At 30.3% G+C, this 27,398-nt stretch overlaps 1 protein-coding gene across 1 annotated transcript in view; it reads left to right on the forward strand.

Moving 5' to 3' along the window:
* Positions 1–27,398, forward strand: part of LOC106469637 (eukaryotic translation initiation factor 4B-like) — a 46,454-nt gene that overhangs the window by 3,800 nt on the left and 15,256 nt on the right. The window contains exons 2-7 of the mRNA XM_013930138.2: positions 9,128–9,265; positions 12,243–12,427; positions 15,993–16,109; positions 17,844–17,889; positions 21,955–22,068; positions 22,761–22,958. Coding sequence (XP_013785592.2) covers positions 9,128–9,265; positions 12,243–12,427; positions 15,993–16,109; positions 17,844–17,889; positions 21,955–22,068; positions 22,761–22,958 — 798 coding nt within the window. The remainder of the gene's footprint in view (positions 1–9,127; positions 9,266–12,242; positions 12,428–15,992; positions 16,110–17,843; positions 17,890–21,954; positions 22,069–22,760; positions 22,959–27,398) is intronic.

Raw genomic sequence — 27,398 nt, forward strand, 5'->3', positions numbered from 1 at the left:
ATCTCATAACATTATACATTTATATATATTTATTATATTGTACCTTTCACCCACGCCTGACTAACAATACAGAAGTTACAATGATGCGGTTCATGTGCACTCATATTACTGTATCAAATAATGTAAAACTGACCTTTGGTCTGTACAAAGTAACTTGTCTTGGCTGTGTTTTAGTAGACTAGTATTTTTTTAAAATACAGTCACATTTCAATTATTATACATTATATTTGTATATGGATTATTGCTATTTTGAAATAAGTTCTTAAACTTATTTTTCTTAGAACATAGAACAGTAAATAAAGAAGTAAAGCAAACAATTATCTCTTCTAGTTAATACCTTTGTACTAATTTGCTGCTTGATGTAGATTGCTAAGCCTATAAAAATTTTGCACATGAAGGATATGAAACAAAATAATTTTTTTTAGGTTCTGTATATACATTTCAATAACTAAAAAATCATATTTACTACATCAGTACCATAGAATTCCACTATAATCTATCATGCTTAGTAACTAAGATGTATTTTAGTCTAAAATAATATGAAATTTCGAGCAAACTAAAGACACACCCTACCTGAAATCATGATTCAGAAGAAAGAAATGGCATCCTAAGAATTTAAAATGGCTGAGAAAGTCACTAGGGGGACATTCTGTGCTTCTGGTTGGTTATTCATGTCATATATAAAAGTAAGTGTATATAAGGGAGCGTTTCCAAAAAATTAAAAGTGATTGATGGGGTGCCACTGTGTTTGATTTATTACATGAGCAATATCATAGCAAATAGAAAAGATAAGATATTCTTATTTTATATTCTGGCTTGTCAGTATCGGTAATTTGAGTTTCTAATTCGTACAAAACTATAGACTCAGTATTTTGACTTCACAAACACCTAATTTGAATCAGTGCTGCATTCAACCTACCATGTGACACACAAAAATCAATGTTTGTCTGTGTTTTTAATATTTACTTTTAAATATATATATGAATTAAATACAATCAACCAAATGCCAATTAGATTTTAAGCTTGTAATATCTGTAAATCTAATCTGGTTTCCAACCATAATCTAACCAAATCATAAAACAATGCTTTTAAGGACTTGCAGAATAATAAAGACCTTAATATAACTAAAACTAACAAAGATAGAAAAATTGTAATTTTAAACAGAAAATAGTACATTAATGGTGTCAATAAACTATTCCATGATATTTCATATTCTGAACTGACTTCAGACACAACTCAAAGCTGAAATCAAGAAAATCAGTAGTGTAATAAAAAAAATTGAAATTTGTCCTTTCTAATATTGTTTCCTCCAGACTATGCACTTCCCATACTGCACAAAAAGGGTTTATCCTTTAGAGTGATGGTAGCTTGCAACAGTAGCCAAACCTATCCTTTGGTCAAATATTTAGTGAAAATTTATCATCACTGTTGGACTTAAATAACTATACTGTAAAGAAATTCCAAAGAGTGTCCTCCATATGGTGTCCTTAGACATAAAAAGCTTATTGACCAATGGCCCAATAGATTGAGCCATAAATGCACTACCTAAAAGATTATATTAACTTTTTATCCCACCTATTGTTAGAGAGGAACTTATAAGCGTAGTTAGAGTATTTGTCAATAACTCATATTTGCAGTTTAGTACAGTCTTTTTTTCAACAAAATATTGGCCTGAGCATCAGTAATCCACTGGCCCCTCTTCTTTCTGACATCTTCATGGATAACTTTAAAAATAAGTTCTTTAATGAATAGGATTAAAACCTGATTTTTATGTACAATATGTTGATGGCACAGTCACCTTACTACTTGATGATTAAACTTGGTTCATCCAGACATAGAGCTCAGTTATGAACTAGGATTTAATGGTCAGATACTGTTTATCGATGTTTTGTTACATCATGCTCAAATGGCAGATTTTGCTCAGGTGCCTATAGAAAACCAGAAAGTGTGACTATACTTACAAAAATTAAATCTACACATCCTTATTCTCAAAAGATGGTATATACAAAACATATTTGTCATACGTAGAACATTTGTTCAAACAAAAGGGGCATTGAACTACCTAAAAAATGTTGCAGTTTCTCAAGGATTTAAACCAAAGTTAATAATTGATATGTTAAAGTTAAAAAACCTTAATAACAAAATGAAAAACAAATAACTACTGATAAATAGGTGGCTCTTATCTAACAATACATAACTACCTCTTCATATCAAACATAACAGGTGCTGTTTGAAATGGAATAAAATTATACCAGCTTATAAGCCAATAATTTTCAAATAGATTTAGTGAAGGGAAAGATGAGATTGAAGTCTACCTTGGAAATATTTATTCCATTCCTTGTTTTTGTTATTATACTTGTATTGGTCAAACAAAATGATCATTTTCAATTAGAAAGAAGTTGAAAATCAATTTTAGCATTACTTGCTCTCACTACCAATCACAAAATTAATTTTGATCTTTCAAAAATCATTGCAGAACCCAGGTTCTTCCATCAGTGTAATGCAAGAGAATTAATAGAAATACTTAAAAATGCTCAATGATGAAATGGGATTTGAATTCAACTCTATTTGGAAGTTTTTTTGTTTTTTTTTAAATTCATTTTTGCACTTTACTGCCATTGGTGAACCTTGACCTATTTAGGGCTGTTTTGACCTTGACTTTCAAGATCCTGAGAACAGTTTTAATCTTTCCCTTGAGAATGAGAAACTTAGTCTGTCAAAACTAGTTTATTTTGTGTATGCTTTGTTAATTCTTTAATCATTTGTGCCTGTTATGTTGATGTGTTATAATTGTCCTCGTATGACAACCTTTCCATCCTAGTAGCCGCCCTCTGAACCATTTCCAACAATTTAGTATCCTTCCTAAGAAAAGGAGGTAAGATTTGGACACATTATTCCAAATGTAGCCTAACCAGTGAACTATAGCAAGAAATTATAACCTATTTAGACTTGTATTTAGTATTTCTGTATATCAAACCTAAAATCATATTTACTTAACCACTATCAACAGCACACTTCTTGTATGACATAAGAGACTGATCAACCATTACATCAACATCCCTTTCTTTCATGACACTGTTAAGGTTATTCACATCCAAAATTATACTTATAATTCAAATTATGATAACCAACATGCATTACCTTGCATTTATTGTAATTAAAAGCCATATACCATTTATTCACCCAACTCACTAAATGATCTAAATTCTTTTGTAAAGCAGCAGCATCCTTCTTACAGTTACCAACACCCAAAATCTCAATGTCATTGGCAACTATAAGTAATTTATTGACCATTTTTTCATCTTTGTCATTAATGTAAGTTAAAAGAGCAAAGGCTGTAACACTGAGCCCTGAAATGTACCACCTGTGACGTTAATCCAGTTTGATTGAGCTTTATTGATAACAACCTTCTGCTTTTTTTTCATCCAGTTGATATTTAACTATTTCAGCAACTATTTGAAAATTTTATGATGCATAAAAGTATTTTTAATCTTAAAATCAAAATTATTTTGCATGTTGGATAGTTAACAATCAAAAAGAAAAAATGCATCACTTAAAAAATCTTAAAATTTAACAAAGTCTGATATTTTGTAATGTTTACAGATAATCTGCAAAATTTTGTTAATGTACACTTATTGTGTTAAAAGTTACAACATGAAAACTAAAACAAGCATTAGATGGTTATGAGATCAGTCCCTGGGACCAAGCCTATAGTGAGAGAGTTGATACAGTGTCATTTATGTGTTCTTGCATTCATTAATATAGGATAAACCAGTTTTCCAAATTTAAAGAATCTTATAAACCATTATCTTAGGTATTCACAAGTTACGGGTGATTTTCACACTTTCTCCATACCAATCCAATTGTTGTCATAGGAACCCAACCTGAAATTAGGACATACTACTTAGCTTCAAGTATATATATACAGGGATCAAAATGTTGCATCCCGAAAAATTTAACTTTGCCGAAGAAGTTTCATCTTTTTAATTGGCTTTTCCAATCAGAAGTGTATGATCCATCTGTATTCCTTTAGTTATGACCAATCAATGTGAACATATTGCACAGATTAAATAAAAAACAATTAATGAGGAAATGCATCTACATGAAGAAATGTAATCTTCCTGATAGCTTTCCCTTGAGTGAATGTAATTTTATTGCATTATTTCTATCCCTGATGTAGAGATGTTCTCAGTTAGAAATGAAATGCCTCTGTTACTTTGCGTAATAGTAAATTTCATATTTTTTAAGTGTTTTTAACTGAAGGTGAAGAATTATCAATATTGAATGACAATACAGTAAACACATTGTGTTCTGAATGTACAGGTTTTAACAGTAAACTGAAAACCTAAAATATTTTACCATAAAGTGGCATAGCTGTAGTAAAATTAACAAAGTAGATCATAAACATTTTGTTGTCTGTCATCTTCACATATTTACCAAAGTTATCTGCCTTATAATTAACCAATTCTTAATGTTTAACTGAATGAGGCAAAATTCTTTTACCATTTTTTTTTTGGTTTGAAATTCAGATTTAAAAATGCAAATATATTTTATTAGCAGGTTTCTACAAATATATACTAACTGTTACCTAGTGGCCAATCTTGGTCCATTTGATTACCACCAATATTCAAGGGTGTTCATTTATTGCTTAAATGAAAGCGAAAATCAGTTTAAACATATGGATAAGTTTAGCTTTACATTATTGTATATAGTCATGTAATAATCAAATATTTGTGACCAGTTGTTTAGGCTATAATTTAGGGGTCGACTTTTACACGAGTAATTATAGGGGGGTTGAAGTGCATGCTCAGTAAAAGTACACAAATCATGAAACAAAACCCCAATTGATATAAATGGCAATAAACAACAAAAAAGCAATTTAAATTTTTTATTTGCAAAAAGGGTAAACATGAAAACTAACATATTATCTAAATTATAGAATAATCAGTTTTTTCAGATAAACATGTTACATATCTGTTTACTAGTAAAATTAGCACCCTAGTCCATACCAAAGTGTTTAAAAATAAATTTCATGAAGTGAGTTCATAACTATAAATTTTGTTTGAGGAGCTGGATCCCGAATATTCAAGTTGCACAGAGCACCAAGTTACCTAAGGCTGTTACTGTTAATTAGTGGTGACACCAATTAAGATAATCAACCACATTATTGGTTGGTACATCTCTACCTTGAACTATGAACTTAAATGTTGAATGAAAAGCAAAAATTGTTTTTGGAATTAAAAATGTAATACACAAAGTTATAAAAAAAAGTGTGTAAGTTTGTTTTAAGTTAGATACATATGTGAATTGAGAGTATCCATTCAAAGTTAACAAACTGAAAAAAAATTTATTTGTGCATGCACCTGTAATATAACATAAAATACTAATTCATGGCAAATGTGTGGATGTGGAGCAGTAAGGCTGTAATGGAAATGAGTATGAATTGAGGAACCCTTTTCATATGGAGTCCCAGTGCTCTCTCCCAGAAAAATCTATGAAATTAGTACTTTCCAGATGCATTCTGAGAGCACTTTATCATTATTACTAATTCCTGCCTTTTTGCAAATGAACATAATTGTGTTACATTGGTGTGCATTTAGTTCAGGTTTAATGACTGAACTTCCAGCTGTTATTTTACATGGCTTTAACAAGTATAGTGTCTGTTGCACAACTTTCTTAGTTAAACTATTGAAGTTAGCCTTTTGTGCATACACATGGGCATCTGTATGGGAGACAGATGGAAAATGAGAAACATAATTCTTTCTTTATTCATTCAACATATATATATATATGCATTTTTTATTCAATTCACAATTTCACACCACTTTGTCCCTCCCTGGGAAAATTTCTGCAGATGTTCATATGCATTTTCCAGTAGTTTTAAGGCTTTTATTTCCCCTTTTGTTTACTAGTACATAACCTGTCTTCTCTTCATTTGTGAATTCACCTTTACTTTGTAGTACTGCAGAAATTAGACTAGTAACAAAAAATCAAAAAGAAAAACACGAAATATTTGCTCCATCTTTAGTAAAAAGTCACTGATAGTTGTAAGGAATACATTAAAGTTGTAGCTATATATTTATTTAAATATTTTGTTTTGAAAAATCTTGGATGCATATTCTGTAATATACCCTATTTACAGCAGTGACCATTTGGTCCTTTAAGACTATCCTTCCACACCCACCTTTGGGAAAAGTATGAATTTATAACAGTTATTTACTTTTCGGGAAAAAATGATTTTCATATTAAACTCCTGCAAAGTGCTGGTCACAATTACTGATGATGACAACTCATACCATAAGGCAATCACCCTGTTAAAAAATAAAACCATTTTAACTGGAGCAGAGTTTGTCTTTTTCAAATGTTAATTTGTGCCCTGTACTCTACTACCTTCAGAGTATAACTAAAGAGATCAGGGGTATTTATATTATTAGTCCTCTGAATGATCTTGTAAGTTTAAATAGGATCACCGATTACCCATTTTTTCTCAAGAGAAAATAGAAAATAAGTTAAGAGACCTTTATCTATGTACAATAACCCATCTATCTTTGGAATCATCCTTAGATAAGGAGATCAAAACTATAAATTATTCCGATCGAGTGTGACTAATTTTTTATATAGGAGATAATTACCTCTCTTGTCTTATAACCATTATGTCCAAGTTCGCCTCAAACTTTACAACTAGCAACATAGAATTGCTGTGAGGGCTTGAGTGACTTATCCTCCACTATGCCAAGATCATTTTCTTCAATCACACTATTGATTTGGTTCCCAGTTATATAACATTTCCAAGTTATGATAATCCAGTTGTATTACCTTGCACTTACTATAACTAAAGTTAATTTGTCAAATTTTTATCTAACTCACCACTACAATCAAGTCATTTTGTAATGCCTCAGTATCCTCAATACAGCTAGAAATACCCAAGAGTTTGATGTCATCACCAAACTTTATATAAGAAATAAAGGCTCAGGTTCTGATTCCTGAGGTACTCCATTAGTAAAAAGGTATCAGTTTGATTGGACTCCATTAATAACAACCTTTTGCTTTCTCTTATCCAACTACCTTACAATCCAGTCAACTAGACTTTTCCCAACACCTACAGATGTGATTTTATTAGTTAATTTTCTGTGGTGTCTTGTCAAAAGCTTTTTGAAAATCTGAGTACACTAAGTCCACACCCTTTCTTTCATCCAGGTAACAGTTAATATCTTTAGCATCATGAGATATGATCACAGATATAAAAGATATGTCAAAGAGTTAAAGTAGCCTATGAAAAATCTTCCTCCAAATGTTTTTGTGCAAATGACAACATGTGATAATAGAGGAAAAACTTCATCTACTTGATATTGATGCTGTAATATAAAACTAATGCAGCAAAATTTATCATCCAACATAAACCTTTTATTAGAGTGCAATCATATATTATTTCATTGCACTTACATGTCTTGTACTTGAAATATTTTGCTTGGTTTTAGAAATATCTCAGTATTCAACTGCTTTTTTGGCAACTGTGGTTCAAGAAGCAACAATGTGGTTATTGTACTACACCTTTTGGGTGTAAGATTTACTACAGTTAATAATAATAAGTGAAAATATTTACTTTAATGTGTTTTGGTAAAGTGAATGTCTGGTTAAATAAAGCAATAACAGCACACATAGTTGAAGATAACAATTAGTAGTGTCTGTATTTTAAGCATTTTACAACCAACTGTATATATAACTTAACAAGGGTTTTTGTGATATACAATTAAAATATGCAACAAAGTTACCAGGTCATGAAAGATGATTTGTTGGGAAAAAAATGCTATGAACCATCTTCTAAGTAGAATCATACCAATAGTAATGTAGAATATGAGTGATATAGATGGTTATTTCTCAAATTACAAACTAGAAAAGATTTATTTAAAGAAATGACTATGGGGTGTTTAAATGTAGATCATGGTGACCTTTTGAGTTAGTAGGCTTTTTTACTGAGAAGGTGAAGTCTAAAGATTCAAGTGTAATAATGGTAAAGTTATATAGAGAACTGGAATCCTGAATCATGATTAGTATACCAACAGTTTTTATCTTGTTATTATGTATACACTTATGTATAAAAAAAGAATTAAATTTTTATTCACCAATGCTAATTTTATATTAAAATTACTGTTTTGATTATATACTCTATTTTATATCTGTAAATTTGCTCTTATTTTTAAATAAACCAAGGTAAAATGACAACTACCTAGTTTGAAGTGTCATTTGTATAGAAATTCTTAAAGTTCTCTTTCACTACAAGTGTCACTCTGAGCTAGTCAGTTTCTGCCCATTTCACCTTTGTTCATATTCTCTTTGTTTTCTAAACTTTTTTTTTTTTCAGGTACAGTTCTGATTTTTTTTAATTTGTTCTAAATATTTTCACATACCTTATTAATATCAGAAATGATGGAATTGAGTATTTTGAGACATTGTATGGCAGTCGTAAACATGTTTTTTTCTCTCTCCTAAACACCATTTTTTCTTCATCATGTAATTAGTTAATGTACATATTATATTTGGTTAATCATAAGAACAGTGAGTCCCATTTTATCATTGCTTTGGGATAATTTTTAATCATCCATCCCTACCCTTTCCAAACATTATGTAGCTTGTGGTTCAAATAATCTTATGTTCATTAGTTTATCAATAAACTGCTTGTAATATGTTGCTGATTGACAATTATAGATAAACTGTTATTAAACAGTTATTATTTCTCCAAACCTTTACATTTTTCGTTTGAAAGTTTATTATTGCACCATGTCATTTGTGATACTATTAAACTAAAGTAGTCAGATTGGTGTTTTCATATGTTACAATGACAAACACTTGCAAAGTAAACTGGAAGTTCCTACAAAAAATACAAGTGTCTTTTGAAGTAGTGCAATTAGTAGTATGAGAGGAAAAATTGTATAATTTTTTGGTAATGTAATATTTTTAAATATGAATTATCTTTGTTTTATTAATACCAGAAATCTTTGTTACAAATAGTTGCCTTTATTTCTTAATTACACAATCTTTAAATATTAGAGTTTGGTTAACTTTCGTAATATTTCTATAATATATTTGTTTTTAATTTCTAAATTTTAACTTCATTTTCTGTGAATAGGAAAAAGTAAGCGTATGAAGGGGAAAACCCTAGATTTGAATTCTTTTCTTGGCGATGAGAATACACCTTCAGGATTTGCTGTAGTTAATGCTAAGAAGTTAGACTGGGCTGAAGCAGTGGAAGGTGACAGTGGCGATGGTGAGTTTAAGTATTTTTGCATTGATAAATTTATATTTTTTAATAAAACAAAAGTGAAAACAGGTGACAACCTCTCAAAGTATTCTGTCTTCAGATCAAAATAAAAACTTGTTGCACTACATTTATAATTGATATTATTTCTGATCAAAGCAAGTCACTTACATAGACCAGATTTAAAAAATCAAACCAATAAAGAAAATAGCTAATTAAATATACTGTCATGTTTTTACTTGCAATGATTAGAATGCAATATTTCCTTAATTGGGTACCCTCACTGTTAGTCACATTTGTACCTTAATCCCATTAATATGTCATGAGTAATGAAGCTATCATAGAACTAACTACAGTGAGTGTACAGTCCATCTAGATCCAACAAAACAACATAGTCTATTAAACAGGTCTCCTTGCTATTGGCTCTTCTCTTTCTCCAGTCCTAGTAGATATTTAATTAGAAGACACTACTCAACTCTACATAAAAGCAGTTCAGTTTTTACAGATGAAATGGTTCACCTGGCTGCACTAGCAGGAACATCTTTTGTAAATATCTAAACTCTATAGGCCATAAAATTCAAATCATTATGGAAGTAAGAAATAACAAAACGCTACCATTCATGGACATTCTCATCATCAAAAGTGACAATAAATTGGCAACTATGGTATACAGAAAACTGTCTCATATAGACTGATACTAGCACTTGAGAAATAATTAATGTGTTTTAATAACAGACAGCCCATGCATACGACAGTACTCTTTCTATATTAGAGTAAGTAGGCTGCATTTTTTTTCACATGCAGAAATAAGCTGGTCACAAAGTCAAGCAATTTTTGTGAAACTGTGCTCAGAAATTTCTCACTACTGTCTAATATTTGCCATGTTGAAATGAAAGAGTACATATTTGAGAAAGATCTTTCATTTTCATAACTAGGAGAAAAATTAACAGTTTTCTAAGAGAGTTTGTTTTTTGTTGTTGTTGGTTTTTTTGGGGGGGTCTAATATTTTGCCATGGCTGCTTCTTCAGAGGCTCACTTTATTGTAACTGCACCATGAGAAGAAAATTAGCATTTATGTCAAAGCACTTTAAGGGTGGTAGTTGAGGGAGTCATCATCTTGCTCTGTTGGAACTTTCATGCATTCAAAACAAACTTTATTATCTGGATCATGTAGTGAAACAAGCCTATTAAGCCACAAGTAATTTATACAGCAGCCATTAGTTAGCACATCTGAAGTTTTGTATCATACTGAGTTATTACATAAAATAGTTACACTGAGTAGGGCCAGCTAGCTTGTTGAAGCTGATTAGGAGGCTTAACCTCTTATGAAATTGCTACCAGAAGTACAAGTTACTGCATTTCCCTGACCTTGATTAAGATTCAAAAGATACTACAGTAAAGGTTGACCATGTAGCAATGGATGTCACCCAATATTTCTGAAATGGGCAGTTAGCATTTGTGGACACAGTATTATCTCTAAATCCAAAATTTTCTTTGTTCAAAAGTTTTATGATATCTAAAACCAAATAATCCTAAAGCCTGCTGTTTCACAGTTGGGCTCATTGTAGTAGATCCTAGATGGATTATCATCAAAGTTTTCCAACCAAATACTGTTAATTAAGTGATGTCATGTTTGCTTTGGTTTAAGTACATTTCATCATATGAGAGAAGCTAAAAGTATTCTTTATGCTCTATTGATGGTTAAGAGAAATGAGAAAAGATGGCTTACCAAAGACATCCATCTTGTAAATCTGGCTGTACCTAAGCATTTGTGAATATAAAAAAAAAGCTGGAGTATAGTGTTTGTAGTCCTTAATTGTTACTTGAATCAAGATATAGTATTTTAATATGAGCCATCCTGGCTTCAAAATCATGTTGTCAACAAAGTCCAAAAATGGAAAATGCAGTCTTTGACTTTCATTACATAAACTTATTTGTCATTTTCAAATATCTGAATCATTTCATACAGCAAATAGAATTGAAAGTAATAGATCCTGTTGGTATTTCAAAGAAACCACATCAACTGGATAAGAAATAATATGGTCATAGTAGAGGGTTATTTTGAATTTTGTGGAAGAGTATAGCTCATTAATTATCTGTTGTCACTGTGTGAAGCCTGAGATATACCTGTATAAAATGAAGAGCCAAATTATTTATGTACAGTTTTGTTGCAAGCAATCAATTAAAAGGAAAGTGGACACTTGTAACCAAATACCAGAGTAGATGTGTAGTATACTGATAAGAGATAGAGCAGCATGGCAGGTTAGTTTGAGTTGTAAATATACATGGAATATACTTATGGTGCATATGGTGAGGTTGTGGGAGTTGGTTATCAGTTGTCTTTATGAGTACGAGTCTGTATAATCATGCAAATCTAATTATTAATTTGTTTGTGTTTTTTTTTTTAGTCATTAGATAATAATTAGTTTATATCCTATATTTCGGCTACTCGTTCAGATTAGCATAGAAATCAGCAAAATCTGAATCCACCTTGAGATTCAAGTTCTAATGGGAAAGACCTTTGGATGAATGTATAGCACACCAGCCTCTCTGATAAAAACTCCTCCTCAGGATATCCCTGAAGACCGCAACAGATGAGCTGTTGAAATGAAGGATATAAACTAATTGATTAGACTTTAATGATCATGCACGCTAATAAACATGACAACATATGGAAGAATTTGAAAACAAATCTTTTGGAGTAAGTCAGTTACAGTATAATCTTGAAACTTCTATAAAATCATTGAGTAATTGCAAACTCAGGTTTGATTCTTATACAAAGAAAATCTTTTTTTCCTTGCATATGATACACAGAATTATAATTTTATATGCATTTTGCAATATTTTTGAGTATTTGTTAGCAAATATTGAACAGAATAGTATAAAATGGTCTTTGTACACATATATCACATTTATTGGTAAAAGGTCAAGATCAATGATGAAAGATAATTTAGTTTTATCTCTTTATTTTTTTCTAATGCATTAGAGAGATTTCCAATAAATTACAAGAGAGATGAGAAAATTGTCCTTCCAACTGCACCCAAAGCTGCTCGGGGACCTGACATTGATCCTTCTCAACTCCCTACCCAGCCTCCTTATACTGTATACTTGGGAAATCTCCCATATGATATAAATGAAGATGACATCATGCATTTTTTTAGAAATCTTAAGGTAGGAATATGAAGTCACTTTCTACAGAAACCTCAAATTTGTATTAAAAAAGGGTAGACTATACCATAAGAAAAACAAAGAAAAATTATTGAAACAACATTTTTTCTAATTTTTAATATAGGTAACCTTTGTTACTGTCAAAAACATATACATGGAATGTAGTAAAATTATCATATAAAGTTAGATATTAAATTATCCCAAAATAAGTGAATTGGAGATACTTGAATGGTATTTAAGATGAGTTATCAATCGTAAAGAAATTGCTGGTTCAAGATTTATTAATTACATTGATTTTTATTTATCACAGAATACAATCTTAATTTTTAATCTCATTTTGTAAGCATTCATTGGTTGCTGTTAATAGATCACCTTTTATAAATAGTAAACTTATCCATTCTGTTAGATATCTGACCAAAACTCTATTTTATCTCTTAAAATAAGTTATGTCATTAGAATATATTGTGAAAAATTTATTACAAAAGCTACTGACATATCACAAAGAGGTCTGAATTATGCTTTCAAGGCCTTGAACTTCAGTATTTTAGGGGCAAGTCAAAAGTGCTTTGCAATTTTTGGTAATCACAGCCACTGACAATATTTTGTGGGGTACCAATGTTACACATTAAATCTGGTCAGGGTACTTAAAAGTATTTTGCCTTTGTGCCCTGTCTTCAGCAGTATAATGTTGGTGGTTCAACTTCACATAGAACTTTATATATCGTAAAGCATCTGTATGGTGCTCTGTTTATGTTCTTAACTCTCCATTTTTATGAATCCACTAAGCATCAATTAGCAGCTGTTTAGAAAATCAGTGACATGTTACACCATCGACAACATACACTGGTCTAGAGAATAAATACAATGAATAACAACTTAAAAAAATATTCCATCAAAGCTAGTTGCATGTTGTTCTTGTTTTATCTTCCATACTACACACTCCACTATTACATTTAAAATCCAGTAGCATGCACATACATTTCATATTTCTACATCTCGTTTCTATGAATAACATGATTTGATAAGTTCAAATTGTCAATCACATGAACTTTGTAATTCATAAACTATAATTATTTCAAAGAACAACTGAACTGAAACAAACAGCCCATGAACAAACACATAGTGTTGGTTAATTACAGAGTTAGAGTGTTGTTCTCATCTGAAGATTCATCAAGGGTCACTACTTTTGTTGGTGTGAGTTCTGGAGGTATGAGAAGTTGCTGCCCTGTCATTGAACATGATCTGTAGGGGCTTGGTGTCTGGTTGCCTTGAACACTAGCAGTTTGTACTCCACTTGGCCACTGTAGGTCTGGGGTCAAACTTACCAGGCTCTGGACCTTCAGAGCAAAGCCTGAGCAAATCCCCAAACTCCAAGGATTTGTTTGATGGTCAGAACTGCCTTTCATCTTTGCTATTGCAACAAGACAAACCAACATATGTCTCACCAGGAAAGAACATTTAGGCATCAGTTAGTTAGTTTTCTCCATCAAATTCTTCTTCCATAGAGATTAGAAAGGGACTCTATGATTCTAGAGATAAAGCTTCATCCTAGTTCATTCCAATTCTGTGGTTCTAGGTCATATGTCAGGAGTTGGCTGAAATGTATGTCATTGTACTAATTTCTTCATTGCCATAGCTGGAAAGATTGTTTGGGTTGGTAGATTTGCTGGTTCAAAAAGATTTGCACCCAAAAGAATCTTGTCTGTGAAGGAATTGAACCATCCTTCAACACTCTCTAGAATACTCTGAATGATGAACTTACTTTATCTATCAACAATACCTTCTGTCTTGTAACCAGCTCCTAGTTGTATTCATCAGTATTCAGTCCCATCATTATGGGAAACAAGTTGCTTCACCTCCCTCACTTGTATTCCAGGATTTTCAAGCTTACTCCTGAGGACCAGAAAAAGAGCTTCAATATTGCAATTCACTGCAAATGGACAATGCAGCATGGTTGTCTATGAGGTCCTGGTACAATGCTACATAAAATACAACTTTTACAACTTGAGGGTCAATAATTGTACCTTCATCTTGGTCAGATAGGGTGATAATATATATCTGTTTGTGAAAGTGGATGAAAAGGTAGCTGCAGTTTCATTCTAGAGTTAATTTTTTTTCTTTTGTGAGGATATATTTAGTGTAACTCTTTGATCTTAGTAGGCATATATGTATAATGAAATATGTCACAGCTTATCTCACTGAAAATATCTCCTTTCTTACATTGATAATTTTAAATTACCCAGTATAACATATTTACAAAGGAACTAGTTTTTGATACACTACAAGCAAAATTTACTGATTATGGCTTAATTGATGCATACTTGGTGATTAGGATCGTAACTTTATGCCTCGTGGGTTGTAATTAAACTTTATGTTGTTTACCTGTATTCTTATGAACTTTCCTTAATGATAAAGCAAAGAAATATTAGATAGCAAAATAAACATGTATTATATTTGTTTCACTATTGAACATTGCTTGTTTAAAGTTTATTTGAAATTGTATATATAAATAATAAAAAGCAATGAAATAAAATGTTGCTTCCAGTTGTGAAAATTGTTTGTGTGTGCATAAACACATTTCTTGGAATATTAAATAAACATTTCTAATTGTGTATAAATTTTTATGTTTGTGTGATACAAATTTTAAACTTTTTTAGTTACTTCGCTGTAGAACTTTTTCTGAACTTAAATGAAAATAAATAATTAAAATATTCATTAAAAATGTAGCTGCAGCTGAGAACTTCACAAACCTTTTCTCTGTGTAATGAATTTTTAATATATCTATTATGACTTGTGTATATGATATGCAATTTTCTTATATTTATAACTACATAATGTCCCATATACTTCGGCATTATGTTTTAAATGTTAATTCTTATAGCTATGTTTTGCCATTTGTAATTGAAGGTTAGGGTATTTTTAAGAATGTGAGAACAAAAACTGCCTTTAATAACTTAGAGAAAGTATTCTTAAATTTGTATGTTTTTTTAATACCTGTAGTGTTTTGCTTGCAGTAAGCAGTTCTGAATATCTGTGCATCAGCATATAGTACAGTTTAGTTGCTTTGTCATATGCATTGTATGTGTAACTAACTTTTCAGTAGAATATAACTGGTGACAAAAAAATTGAGTGGTTTTGAACTCATAGTAAGAATACATAGTTGGTCCACTTTACTTAAGCTCAGAATACTTTATCTGCTTGAAGGCCTGAACTTTGTTTAATATCAAGCTTTAATGTATTATTTCCAGGAACACTTTATTGGATAAATTAAGTTTAATTTTTATTGTTCTCAAATAATAAAAATATAGTAATAGTATAATAAATAGGCCTCATTTTGTTATATTCATAGTACTTCAGTAAGGAAATAGTATTTATAATTTTTTTCTTATTGTTTAGCCATACATGTGCAATGTATTTTAATCTGCTGTGAAAATTATGTTTTACAAATTTTGAAAGAGAATAAGGAGTTGAATTTTTTTTTTTTCTGTTTTTACATGCTTCATAATTATTTTTCTAATTGATACTTGAAACATTTTTGGAACTACTAGATTTTATATTGTGGATTTAGGTCACTTCGGTACGTCTTCCTCGTGAAGGTGGTGATCGAGGCAGAATACGAGGGTTTGGCTATGCCGAGTTTACTAACAGAGAAGCTCTAATTGAAGCATTGGCACTGAATAATGAGGTATTTTTTTACTTTGAGAGCAGAGAAATATGTTTGGTAAAAGAGTTGATTTTCAAGGGAATGTTTTAATTTGATATGTGGGTAAGATTTCAAGTGTTTTAAGTTGCAGAGTAAGTACTAAATACCAAACTAGTTATGAGAGGATTGAAAATATGTACATAATAAACTTAATGGAATGGAACATGATTTGATTAGTACTTGGCAGCTTACACATTCATGGGTAGCACAACATAAATTTGTCATCCAAAATTTAAGGTAAATATTCTATATTCCAAAACAATTTTATTTATTTAAAGATAACCCACTTAAAATTTACCCTGCATGCTGGGTGGGGGTCAAATTGCATTCTTTTTAAGAAGTGCCATTCAACACGGTATCATGTATTTGATGTCAGGGCTATCAACCATTTATTTTACCCTACATTGCTAATTTAGTGGTAGTTTGTGGTAGAGACAGTAAATACCAGATAAATTATATGGATATACTGTTTGTTTGTTTTTTGTTGTTGTTGTTAAGCACGAAGCTACAACATTGGCTATCTATGCTGTGCCCACCACAAGTATTACCTTCAGACTTGCGGTTGAGTCACTGAGGGCAGATGGATGCATAAACTGTAGATATGCATTTTGGAGGTCCTAGAGAAGGGCTCGCAAACTTTTTGAGAGCATGTGCCCAAATTGTTGATAATGTTCGGGAATTTTTTTCGCATGCTCGTAGAAATTTTGAGTAGCAAAAATTTCTGTTATTATTAATAATAAAAGCATATCTTGAGTACAAATATTTCTTGTGGCACATCTGATTTTTTGTGTACACCTTACTAACAGCTTGCCACATTTTGTGTAGATACACCTAGTAAATTTCGAATTATAGTCAATATTTCTTCTCCATTGTGTGGTCCATCCACTGGACAGACCCCTTATATGTTTAGTTAATGGAGTTATGTACCATTCAAGTTGTATCTGCATGAATTATGCCTGCAAAGAAAAATCCACAGTAATCAGCTTTATCTCTAATTATAATAGTATGAATAATGAAGTAAATTATTCTGGCAGATTAAAAAGAAAGTAACCATTATTACTGTTTCTAGCATCACACAGTTTGTATTATCATAATATCAACTGGCATAAAATAGAGTAAACCTTAATGCTTGTATGTTGATTAAACTTATCTTGCATATTGAAAGCTTTTGGCAACCAAGGACATTGTTTCTTGTATGAAGAAAGATAGTGACAAACTTATGATATAATAAATAACAGCTTTAAAGTTAGTAGGCTATGCCTAGGTTAATTACAGTTGAAGTGTTTTAGCAGTTTGAAAAAGTGTGTTAACGACAATAATCAATATTTGGTTGTATTTTTCTAATATTTATGATTAACAAATTATATTCTATTTTAGGTTAATCTATTGCAAATTAAATTTTAAAATGCTCTAATTATGATTAAATCAGTCTGTTTTTAGTTTGCTATACAAAACTCTAATTTTCTTGATAATTAGGAGATCAGGTTGTTTAATCTGTTTGTACAACTAAGTATGAAACTAAATTAACCAAGATCTTAAAATATTCATAAAATGACAACACCTAATGATTAACGTAGTCTAGTGTTTTCCAATACCACATTGATACACAGCTAAGCAGTGTATTCTAATCCATAATAAGTGGACCTGGTATAAGTTTTGAAAAGTAAACAAAACATTTTAGAATAAAAACTTGGATATTTTGTCTTTGTTTTTCAGAACTTGAAAAATAGATCTATACGAGTGAGTTTAGCAGCAGAACATGGTAAGTTCAAGAGCAGTATTTACTAAAATAAGTTAAAGTTTTATTAATTACTTTTGAATTAGATTTTATTTTAAATGTTTTTTTTGATGAAGTATAAGTAATCCATGCATTTTTGGATTTTAAAAAAAGTTTGAAATAACACCTGACAAATATCTTTTATTTAATTGTGCAGAAATATTATCTCTGTCATTTTACCTTCAATATTTATTTTGAGAAGAAGTTTTATTAATTAGAGATAAAACTTTTAGGATAAACCAAAAGCAAGTGTTTTATGTTAATTATGGTGTTAAAGAAAACTATGTATATATTGTACTGATTCTTTAAAGTTTGACTTGCAGAGTTTTAATGTGCAAATATAAATTTTTGAACAACTCTGTGAAGCTATAAATAATAATGTTTACTATAATTCTTAATTTATTACACCTATCTTCACGAAATTTGGCAAAATTATTATTAAAGATTAAAAGGCCCTTTAAAGTATTTCTACTAAAGATTTGTCTGGGAATTTTTGAAGCATTTACTGCATCAGTGAGTCTGAGTGAAAGGTAATTTTCATGTCAAATAAATTAACATTACGGTTACCATATATTACACATGTATATATAATTACTATTTCCTTATAAGTGCTGAAATTTTAGTTATTTTTTTGTTTAAAAATAACACTAAATAAAAAATACACAAAAAGCAATTATTTCTATATCTTACCATCTTTATGTACTCAAGAGCCTAAGGATCATGCAGTGGTAAGCCTTACAAATTAGGTTCCACAAAGTATTTTGTGTAGATGTCAGTTATGCATTTTAGTATACACAAGATATATCGGTAGCTAGAAAAGAATATTTCAAAAACTACTATAATTTATCCAGCTTTCAAAGCAAGTAAGGAACTATTTTACCTCTGTTAAGAGCAGTAAATCACAGTGGAAGCCTACAGTAAGAATTAGCTGTGACCTGTATACTTTGATTTGAATCATGTACAAAGTACATGATCTTGTAGTCACAACTAACATTAGCCTACTTTTTTTCTTTTCAAATTTTATTGTTCAAAAACTAATGCATGTAGCTTTCAAGTATGCATTTTAGAACATAAAAATTATACTATATACTAGAACAGAATGTTTCAAAACAACTGTAATTTACCTTGCTTTCTGAGTACACTTTAAATATGTTTCAAAAATTTCATTAGTGCTCAGATGAATGACTTTACTCAACGTAAATCAAACACTTTTCTCATCTACTGTCTTTACCCACAAAATTATAATAGTAGTTGTAAGCTTCATACAGAGGAGAATTGCTCTTTCTATTGGTTGTAAACATCTCCATCAACCATTTACATGTGATTAGATATAAAGCTTGAAATCCAGAGAGAGACAGGAGGGGCTTCTCTGATAGGTTTTGATAAATTTACTGATATTTCAGCAAATCAAGAAGATAGGAGATTGAAATTTTATAATTTTATTTGTACTTATGTATAGTTTGTTCTTCTAATTTGTATAAATTGAAATTGTATAAAAAGTTATATTGATGTTTGAAGTGGAGATTTTATTGTGCAATGCATCATATGACACTATGTTTTGATGGCAATTTAATAAGTTATTAAAATATCATAGTTAGTGATCATGGGTTACTGATCTCAACACAAAACAATAGCTTCTTTTATTTTTTCCTGTATAAGCCAGTATAACTTTCAATTCAGTGAAAGTGTGCATAGAGGTTAACTTGGTGATTTATTGCCAAAAGAAAAAAATATTTGTAAACAACTTCCACCACAACTGCATTCTTGATATTGTTTTAAAACTTTGCAAAAAATGTGCTTTTTGTTTTACTTAAATTATAATGTTACAGTATGAAAAGAAAAGAAAAATTTCTGCAACAAGATGAGTTGTCTTAATTAGATCATTTTGTATTTGACTTTATTACGTGTCTTTTGCCAACAACGCCCTGTTTATTAGTTCATGCTAACATGCTTGAATGAGCAAAGAAAATTACCCCCAAAAATTTTAAATATATATATAAATTAATGTAAAATTGGTTTAACACTTATTATATTAAATGAAAGTTTTAATAAAGTCGGCTTGTTTATAATTTTGATATGATAAAAAAGTTATTTTCATTGCATGTAAACACTGAATTTTTTCTTCCGAATCAAAACAAAGATAAAATTTACAGTTTAATAAATTAAAAACTTTTATGAAGTTTTACATATATGTAAGAGGACAATCAGTAAATGAAAAATTACAACAAAGGTAAGCATTTATAGCTCTTTCTTTAAAAAAAAAGATTATTACAATGAAATATTTTTTTTTAGTTTTTAAAGCAACAAATTACTAAAAATATCACATATAAAAATAAGATATTTTCTAGGAGCTGCATAATATTTAGAAAGTTAGTCCCAAGATTTGAAGAATTTCATCCAGTAGTTTTTGTTTTGCCTTTTTGAATGGAATAAAGCAAACCATGGATTAGGTGTGACACTTCTTGGCATTTAAAGAGTTGAAGTGGCATTGAAAATCAGAACGGCAACTATGAAATTTTTTTTCCCAGTGAAATTATTTTAAGGGTTTAGACTCTGTTGAATATTTGGTTAAATAATATTGCTTGTTTTCTGGAGTAGGATTTATAGATAATGTGAAATTAAGGGAGAAAAACTTGTATTACAACCTGTTTGAGTTATCATAGAAAATTACTTATACATTAACCCATTAACTGCAGCAGGAGCAGCTCATTTGCCATTTCCTGACTCACAGATAAAACTGAGTTGCCATCAATCACAATAAAACGGTCATGTTCGTCATTTGCATAGAGTTATAGTTATGTATGTGCGACTGGCGGAAACATCCTGTCTGAAATGAACATTTATAATTTTGTGGAGAATCAACATATAGAAAAACTAGTATAAGGAAGTACCCTTTCGAGTACATATTATTGAACTAAGCTTCAAATTTATTGTTTTTATGTATTTTATTTATTACAATGTATTTTTAACAAGAAATAACTAAAAGGTAAGAAGTTGAAAATTATGAGATTAGATAACAAAAAGTATATGAAAAAAATATTTCATGAGACCAGCTCAAACTAACTGTGTCATGTGATTGTAACTTTATCAGTTGTTTTTGATAAGTTCTTCTGCTGTGCTTAATTGTCTATTACATACTTACATATGGTTTAAAGGGCATTGTAAATTAAAAGGAAGCAGATATGATAAGGTTATTCAACAGAAGTTGTTATAATAAATAATTGTCTGTTAAAATTGCAGTTATTCTAGGAGAAGGTAATATTGATTTTATTTTGTATTTCCAAAACAAATACTGACCTCTAGAATAACTTTTTTCTTCTTTAATTCATGCAGTGTTTTTCCTCTCTTCATTTATATTTTGCTACAGTTATAGTAGAGTAGAGAAAAATAAGAAATAATATATAAAGTTTACCAAAAAAAATCTTATCATTTTCACATAGAAAGTTCTATAGGATATGCAAATGAAATAAAAGAGACTAAGTATTTTTATTTGTATCATCAAAGTCACCTTTCTCTCAAACTGTCTCAGTAAAGGCTTTGTAAATTCACTGACAAGTTTTTTAGTAGGAATACTTCATTAACAATTTGGTTTTTTGTATACAACAAATGTACAATGTTTACTAAAAGCTTGTCAAATTTTGTGACGATAAATTTAGTAAATTTGGAATGACAGTAAACATTACTCTGTGTAGCTTCACAGAAATGGTATTGACAGTGTTAAAAGTTGAACTTAGTTATATAAAATTAGGAGCAAAAAAAAATTTGTAAAATATCCATTGTTTGAGAGCTCCATACTGAAAATAAATTTTCTTTATCAGGCTAAAAACATAATGCATTTCATATTTTTCAATGAATGAAACATCTTGCTGTTATAACCCATTTTTACTCATGAAGTATACCAGATAACTCATCTTGATATTCCAAACCTTACAAATATCTTAAAATCAAATAAATTATCTTTTTCTCACTCTCTCTGTATATATAATGCATCTTTATATATTCTTAAATAATCAGTCAGTCATTTATATATGCATCAAATCATAATTTAAGGAGGAGACAATGATCGAGAAAGGCGTGATGACAGAGTTGACAGAACAGCGGGTGATTGGAGAGCAGCTCCTCGTAATGACCCATCTGGAGATGATCGCTACAGAAATAGCTCGTGTAAGTTTTGCCTTGGTTTCAATTTGAAGACCCACTAATTCAGAAATAATATATGTAAACGTTTCATAGACTATCACCTGTTATATTTTGCTCATTTTTCCCTTGCAGATATTCCATATTAAATGTTAATACTAGAAGTGAGTATGTAATACATTATTGCTGAATAAAATATTAAGATTATCTGCAAGACAAGAGAACGTACTTTCCATGAACTTGAATTGTCACATTGTTTACACTTATCTTCTGTGACCTGATATTTTTTTGGTGTGCATTTTTTTCTAGTGAATAAAGGTTTATTTTAAGAACTGCTTTAATTTAAGAAGTTTTGTAAATCAACATGTATATAATTAAACTGGTAAGCTTCCTCATGAAACTCAGTTTTTGAAGCATTTAAGCATACTTTTGAAATATAGATATATATTATGGCTAAATATAATAAAGTAATATTTATAAATATGCTCAGTAATTATAGTCTATGTGGTGTTTAGAACTGTTTGTTAATACTCTCTACAGTAGACATAATAATAATAGTGAAAGATATGTTTCCTATCACAAGATTATTATTGATATTACGTATATAATATTTTAAAGAGAATTGACTATTATGGAAAGCATCTTTTATCACATGTGCTTTAATCTTATTGAGGTAAAATTTATCATGTAATACTACTTAAAAAGTGTGTTTAATATAGATTCCAAGGATTATGAAAGAGGAGATCATGGCTTTGATAACAGAGAACTTTATCGTGGAAGAGGGAGTTATGATAGAGATAGAGATGGTGGTCCTAGGAAGGATCAATATAGCAGTGACAGAGATTATGATAAAGATCGACGGTATGATCGGCCACCCCGAGATAAGCCTGGTGACAGATGGGATTCGTATGACAGAGGTAAATAGGTTGAAATTTATCAACCTCGGAAAATCAAAACTAGTTTGAACTTTATAAGTTTATGAATCATAGCATATAAAACTTATGTCTGTATTAGTACTCTTAGAAATATAGATCCACTAAGTGGGGTTTTATTATCTTCATCAATAGATAAATATTTTTTGTAATTGTCTTTTAGAAAACATGCTTAACTTCTCTTCTATATGGCTATCATTCTTTAATTGACAACAAACAATTATGTAGCTACAGTATTGTTTCTTGATGACTGTTTGCAATAACTTAAGCATTTGACACCTTGTGTGGTTTAAACACTAAGCACAACAGGGTGAAAGCTGAATAGTGTGAATCACTTATAAATGATTTTCCCCATCTACCAGAACTAACTTCATGTGTGTGTAATCATTATTCAAGCAGTGTTCTCTTTACAAACTTATGGGGATAAAAAAAGCAATGCATCTGAAGCTTCTGAGTTTTGGGTATTTTCAATTTTAAAAGAAATCATGAATCAAAGTAGTGGTTCATAATTGGGATCTTCCATTTGTTCTTCTTTTTATTATTATTCTGCCTGCCTACAGCAAAAACAAGTATGAGGATTATAATCAAACATGGCAGTACGGTTAACGCTTAGCACGGGCTCGGCCCCAGGGACTGACCTCGTAACCATTTTGTGCTTGTTATAGTTTTCATGCTATAACTTTTAAATAAGTAAACATGTCTTCATGGAATTTTGCATATTATCAGTAAACACTACAAGGTTTTCATACACAAAATATCAGATTTTTTGTTAAGTTTAAGATTTTTTACTTAATGTTTTTGTTACATCTTTTTCCTTTTCAATATTGACTATCCAACATGCAAAGTAATTTCTATTTTAAGATTAAAAATAATTTTATGCATTAGAAAACTTTTAAATTTCACGTTCAAAATCTTTATAACCTCCAGATAATTATCAAACATTTTTAAAGAAAAACTTTATATTATATCAGTTATTTTCACTATTGTATCTTTGTACGGGTTCAATCGATTTGACCAACCTCATAACCACGTTAAATAATTAAGAAATAAATATAAATTATGTTTTGTTGTTCCAGATATTTGATCGGCCTGCAGGGTTTCTACAATACCATAACATAAACATTTTATAATAGTTTAGACAGTTGTCATTGAAACCATTATATTGTCAGCATGTTAAATCCTACCCACTGTGTTTTCAAAGCAGGGAAGTTCTGGGAATTGTGCAGCATGAGCTTATTTTATATTTACAGTGTCAAACTAAGTAAAGAGCAGCGATTCATTGCTTTATATTCAGCAGGTTTCTACTTCAGCCACTAACAGTAGATAAACATAGGAAATAGGTGTGAAAAGATTAGAAGAAACTCTCAAGAATTTTGCTTTGGAACTTAGTGATACATACTGATAAAAGACAGACAGTACTATTCATTTTGTTTTGTCTAGTTTCTAAGTCGGCTCCTAACAAAATTACTACAGAAAACAAGTCTGAAAGGGAAGAAGTATAAACTCTATGAAACTTTGCGATCAATATAACAATACTATACATTTTATTTTGCACATTGCAACCTCTATTATAATGTTACAATAGGGGAAATAACAGATATACTATATATATTTTTAATGAAAAGGGTGTTTGATATTTAATTACAAGGTTATTTTTCATTTGTTTTATTCATTTATTTGTTATTATAAAAGTAAATAAAATCATAAAAACAGAAACTTGTTAGGTAATATAATGAAATAAAAATAATAATCTTCATAGGGTATACTAGCGAGCAGCTTGTGCATTATGCTTTTCGATAAGGTTACGTGAGTTGCACGTGCAGCATGTAATTTTCAACTTGTGTCGGGGTATTTCTAGTCAGACACGGTTCAAAGGTCAATAAAACAAAAAATTCATAAATATAAATAGATATATACTGTTACGATAAGTAAGCTATTTAGAATAAATATTTGTCACAACTTGCAGTCATTTTAGAACAAATGAAAGGTCATTTAAATGTATTTCCAACTTTTTATGGTGGTTATGAGGTTGGTCAAATCAACTAACACCATATAAGGTCAAGATTGATAAAGTAACAGATAAAACATAAAGTTTTATTCAAAAAACGTTTGATGGTTATTTAGGAGGATATAGAAATTACTTTGCATGTTGGATAGTGAACATTCTGAAGGAAAGATTTCACAAGATCTTTAATTAAAGCTGTTTGCTACAATTATATGTGGTGGAGTCAAAATAGGGATTTGCAGTTTGAGTAAGTAATGTCTACAGTATCTCCAATAGGGTTGTTTACTACCCCTATTTGTAGGTTTTTAAATTCCCGATTTTTTTATTTATCCTGTGTCTCAAACCTTAAGCTTGTTTGTTTACTTTATTTTTGTGACTGCACTTTCACTTTAAGCTAGCTATCTTGTTGTTTTTTCTTTTTTTTGCGAACGCTATTCCCATTTTTTTAGTTAACAACTTTTAATAATCTTGTATATATATATATTAGGAGAAAGATGGACTGAATAATAACTACCTATTTTTTCAACTCCAGTTAAATTTATTGAAAATGCAAGTTCAAAGGCAATCAAGCAAAGATAATGAAAAATAAAGCTGTTTACCATTTTGAGTACAGTGTCTAATTAAGGTTTTTTTGTATTTTTTTACAAGTAGTAAATAAGAGCAAAGCATAAACTTTTGCAAAATTATTAATGCATTATAACCATAAATAGCTATATAGTAGAGATGGCTGATACAGGAATTAAAAACTTTAATTTAAAATACAAAGACTTGAAAAAATGAATTTTATTGGTCACTTTCTGTGGGGATGATAGTAATAATAGGTATAAGATTGTAGGGGGCATTGTATATATTTAATTTTATTATACAAGGTAGTTAACAGTGTAATATCATATGTGTACACATTTAATTAAAAAATTAATATAGGTAAAAAAGTGTTCCTTGGTGCTGGTTCAATGTGGGTTTGAGTTATTGTATTAGAAGTGCTTCTTTAATTTTTCATTTGTTTACATTTGTTTCTCTGTTTAATATGTTAGTGTTTTCTATAGTTGTAATATGTTTATTTGAGTTACTGTGTTCAAATATGTTCATATATTTGCATTTCTTGATCAAACAAATAATTTGTACTTGAAAACAGTGTTTCATTTGAACCAATTACACTATATATTGGCTATTTCATAATTGCTTTATCAAATTATCAACTGTGGACAGGAATTGTCCAAGAAATTTGGGGTTTAATGACTGCTTTTACCTGTATGTGTAGTGGAACAGTGTTTCAGCCTCTATATTGAGGCATGCCAAGATGATTAGGGTGCTTGACTCGCAATCTGCGGATTTAAATCCACATCCCATCTCACATTATAATGTTCACCCTTTCGACCGTGGGAGCGTTATAGTGTGATAGACAATCCCACAGTTTGGTAGTAAAAGAGTAGCTCAAGAGTTGACAGAGGGAGGTGATAACTAGCTGCTCTCCCTCTGGTCTTTCGCTGCTAAATTGGGCATGGCTATTATACATAGCCCTTGTGTAGCTTATCACGAACTTCCAAACAAGCCAAATTATACTGAGTTGTTAACTGTGTAGTGTTGTATTGTTGGTTAATGCAATCCTCTAATGGGAAGAGTTCCTTAAGAAGACCTGTCCAAACCGATTATTTCTTTATGAACAGTATAATTTATTACAGGTAACATAAGTAGATTTTTATTGAAGAATTGCTTATATATAATTAGGAAAGTACACTGGGCAGTGTCAGAAGGAATATGAGGTACAATGATTTTCTATCTGGTCATTTAATTATTTTTTTTTTCACCCATTGAATTTGTGTTGTTTATTTTAGTTTGACCTATTGAATTCATTTTATATACCTCTTTACGCTGCTTTTTCTTTTCTTATATTTTGGGTTATTTCTTATTTACAGGAAACATGAGACTTGCATGTGAGAGTCCCGGGGGGGGTCCTCACTGTATACAGTTTACTGGAAGTGTAGTGCTCCAGATGGTAGCATAGGCTTTTGATAAGTAACAGCATATTATTTGATGTGATTAAGAAATTATCATTCAATTAATGGTGCAAGAGGAACATTACAATAAATCTGCATAAATAAATCAATCTCCCCTTTTGCCTGAATTTGGCCAGCTTAGATAAATTCTGATCATTCCACTGTTTTCTACAATAGGGTCTTAATGAATTTGTGTGAGGTTCCTAGCAAGCAAAAATAGTGGTGGGCAAGCATGTTCAGAAACTTTTGCCTGCCATGTTAGGTAGGTAGCATGCCAACTGTAATCAGCCATTAATGTCAAGTGTTAGACTGCTATTGGTCAATCTGCAGGCATGACAAAATACATTGGTATACATATTTTTGTAGGGCATAGGGTGTAATTTGAGCTTTTGGATGATCACAACTGATAGTATGCAAATGGAC

Source organism: Limulus polyphemus, unplaced genomic scaffold (assembly GCF_000517525.1).
Source record: "Limulus polyphemus unplaced genomic scaffold, Limulus_polyphemus-2.1.2 Scaffold3584, whole genome shotgun sequence".
Lineage (NCBI taxonomy): Eukaryota > Metazoa > Arthropoda > Merostomata > Xiphosura > Limulidae > Limulus > Limulus polyphemus.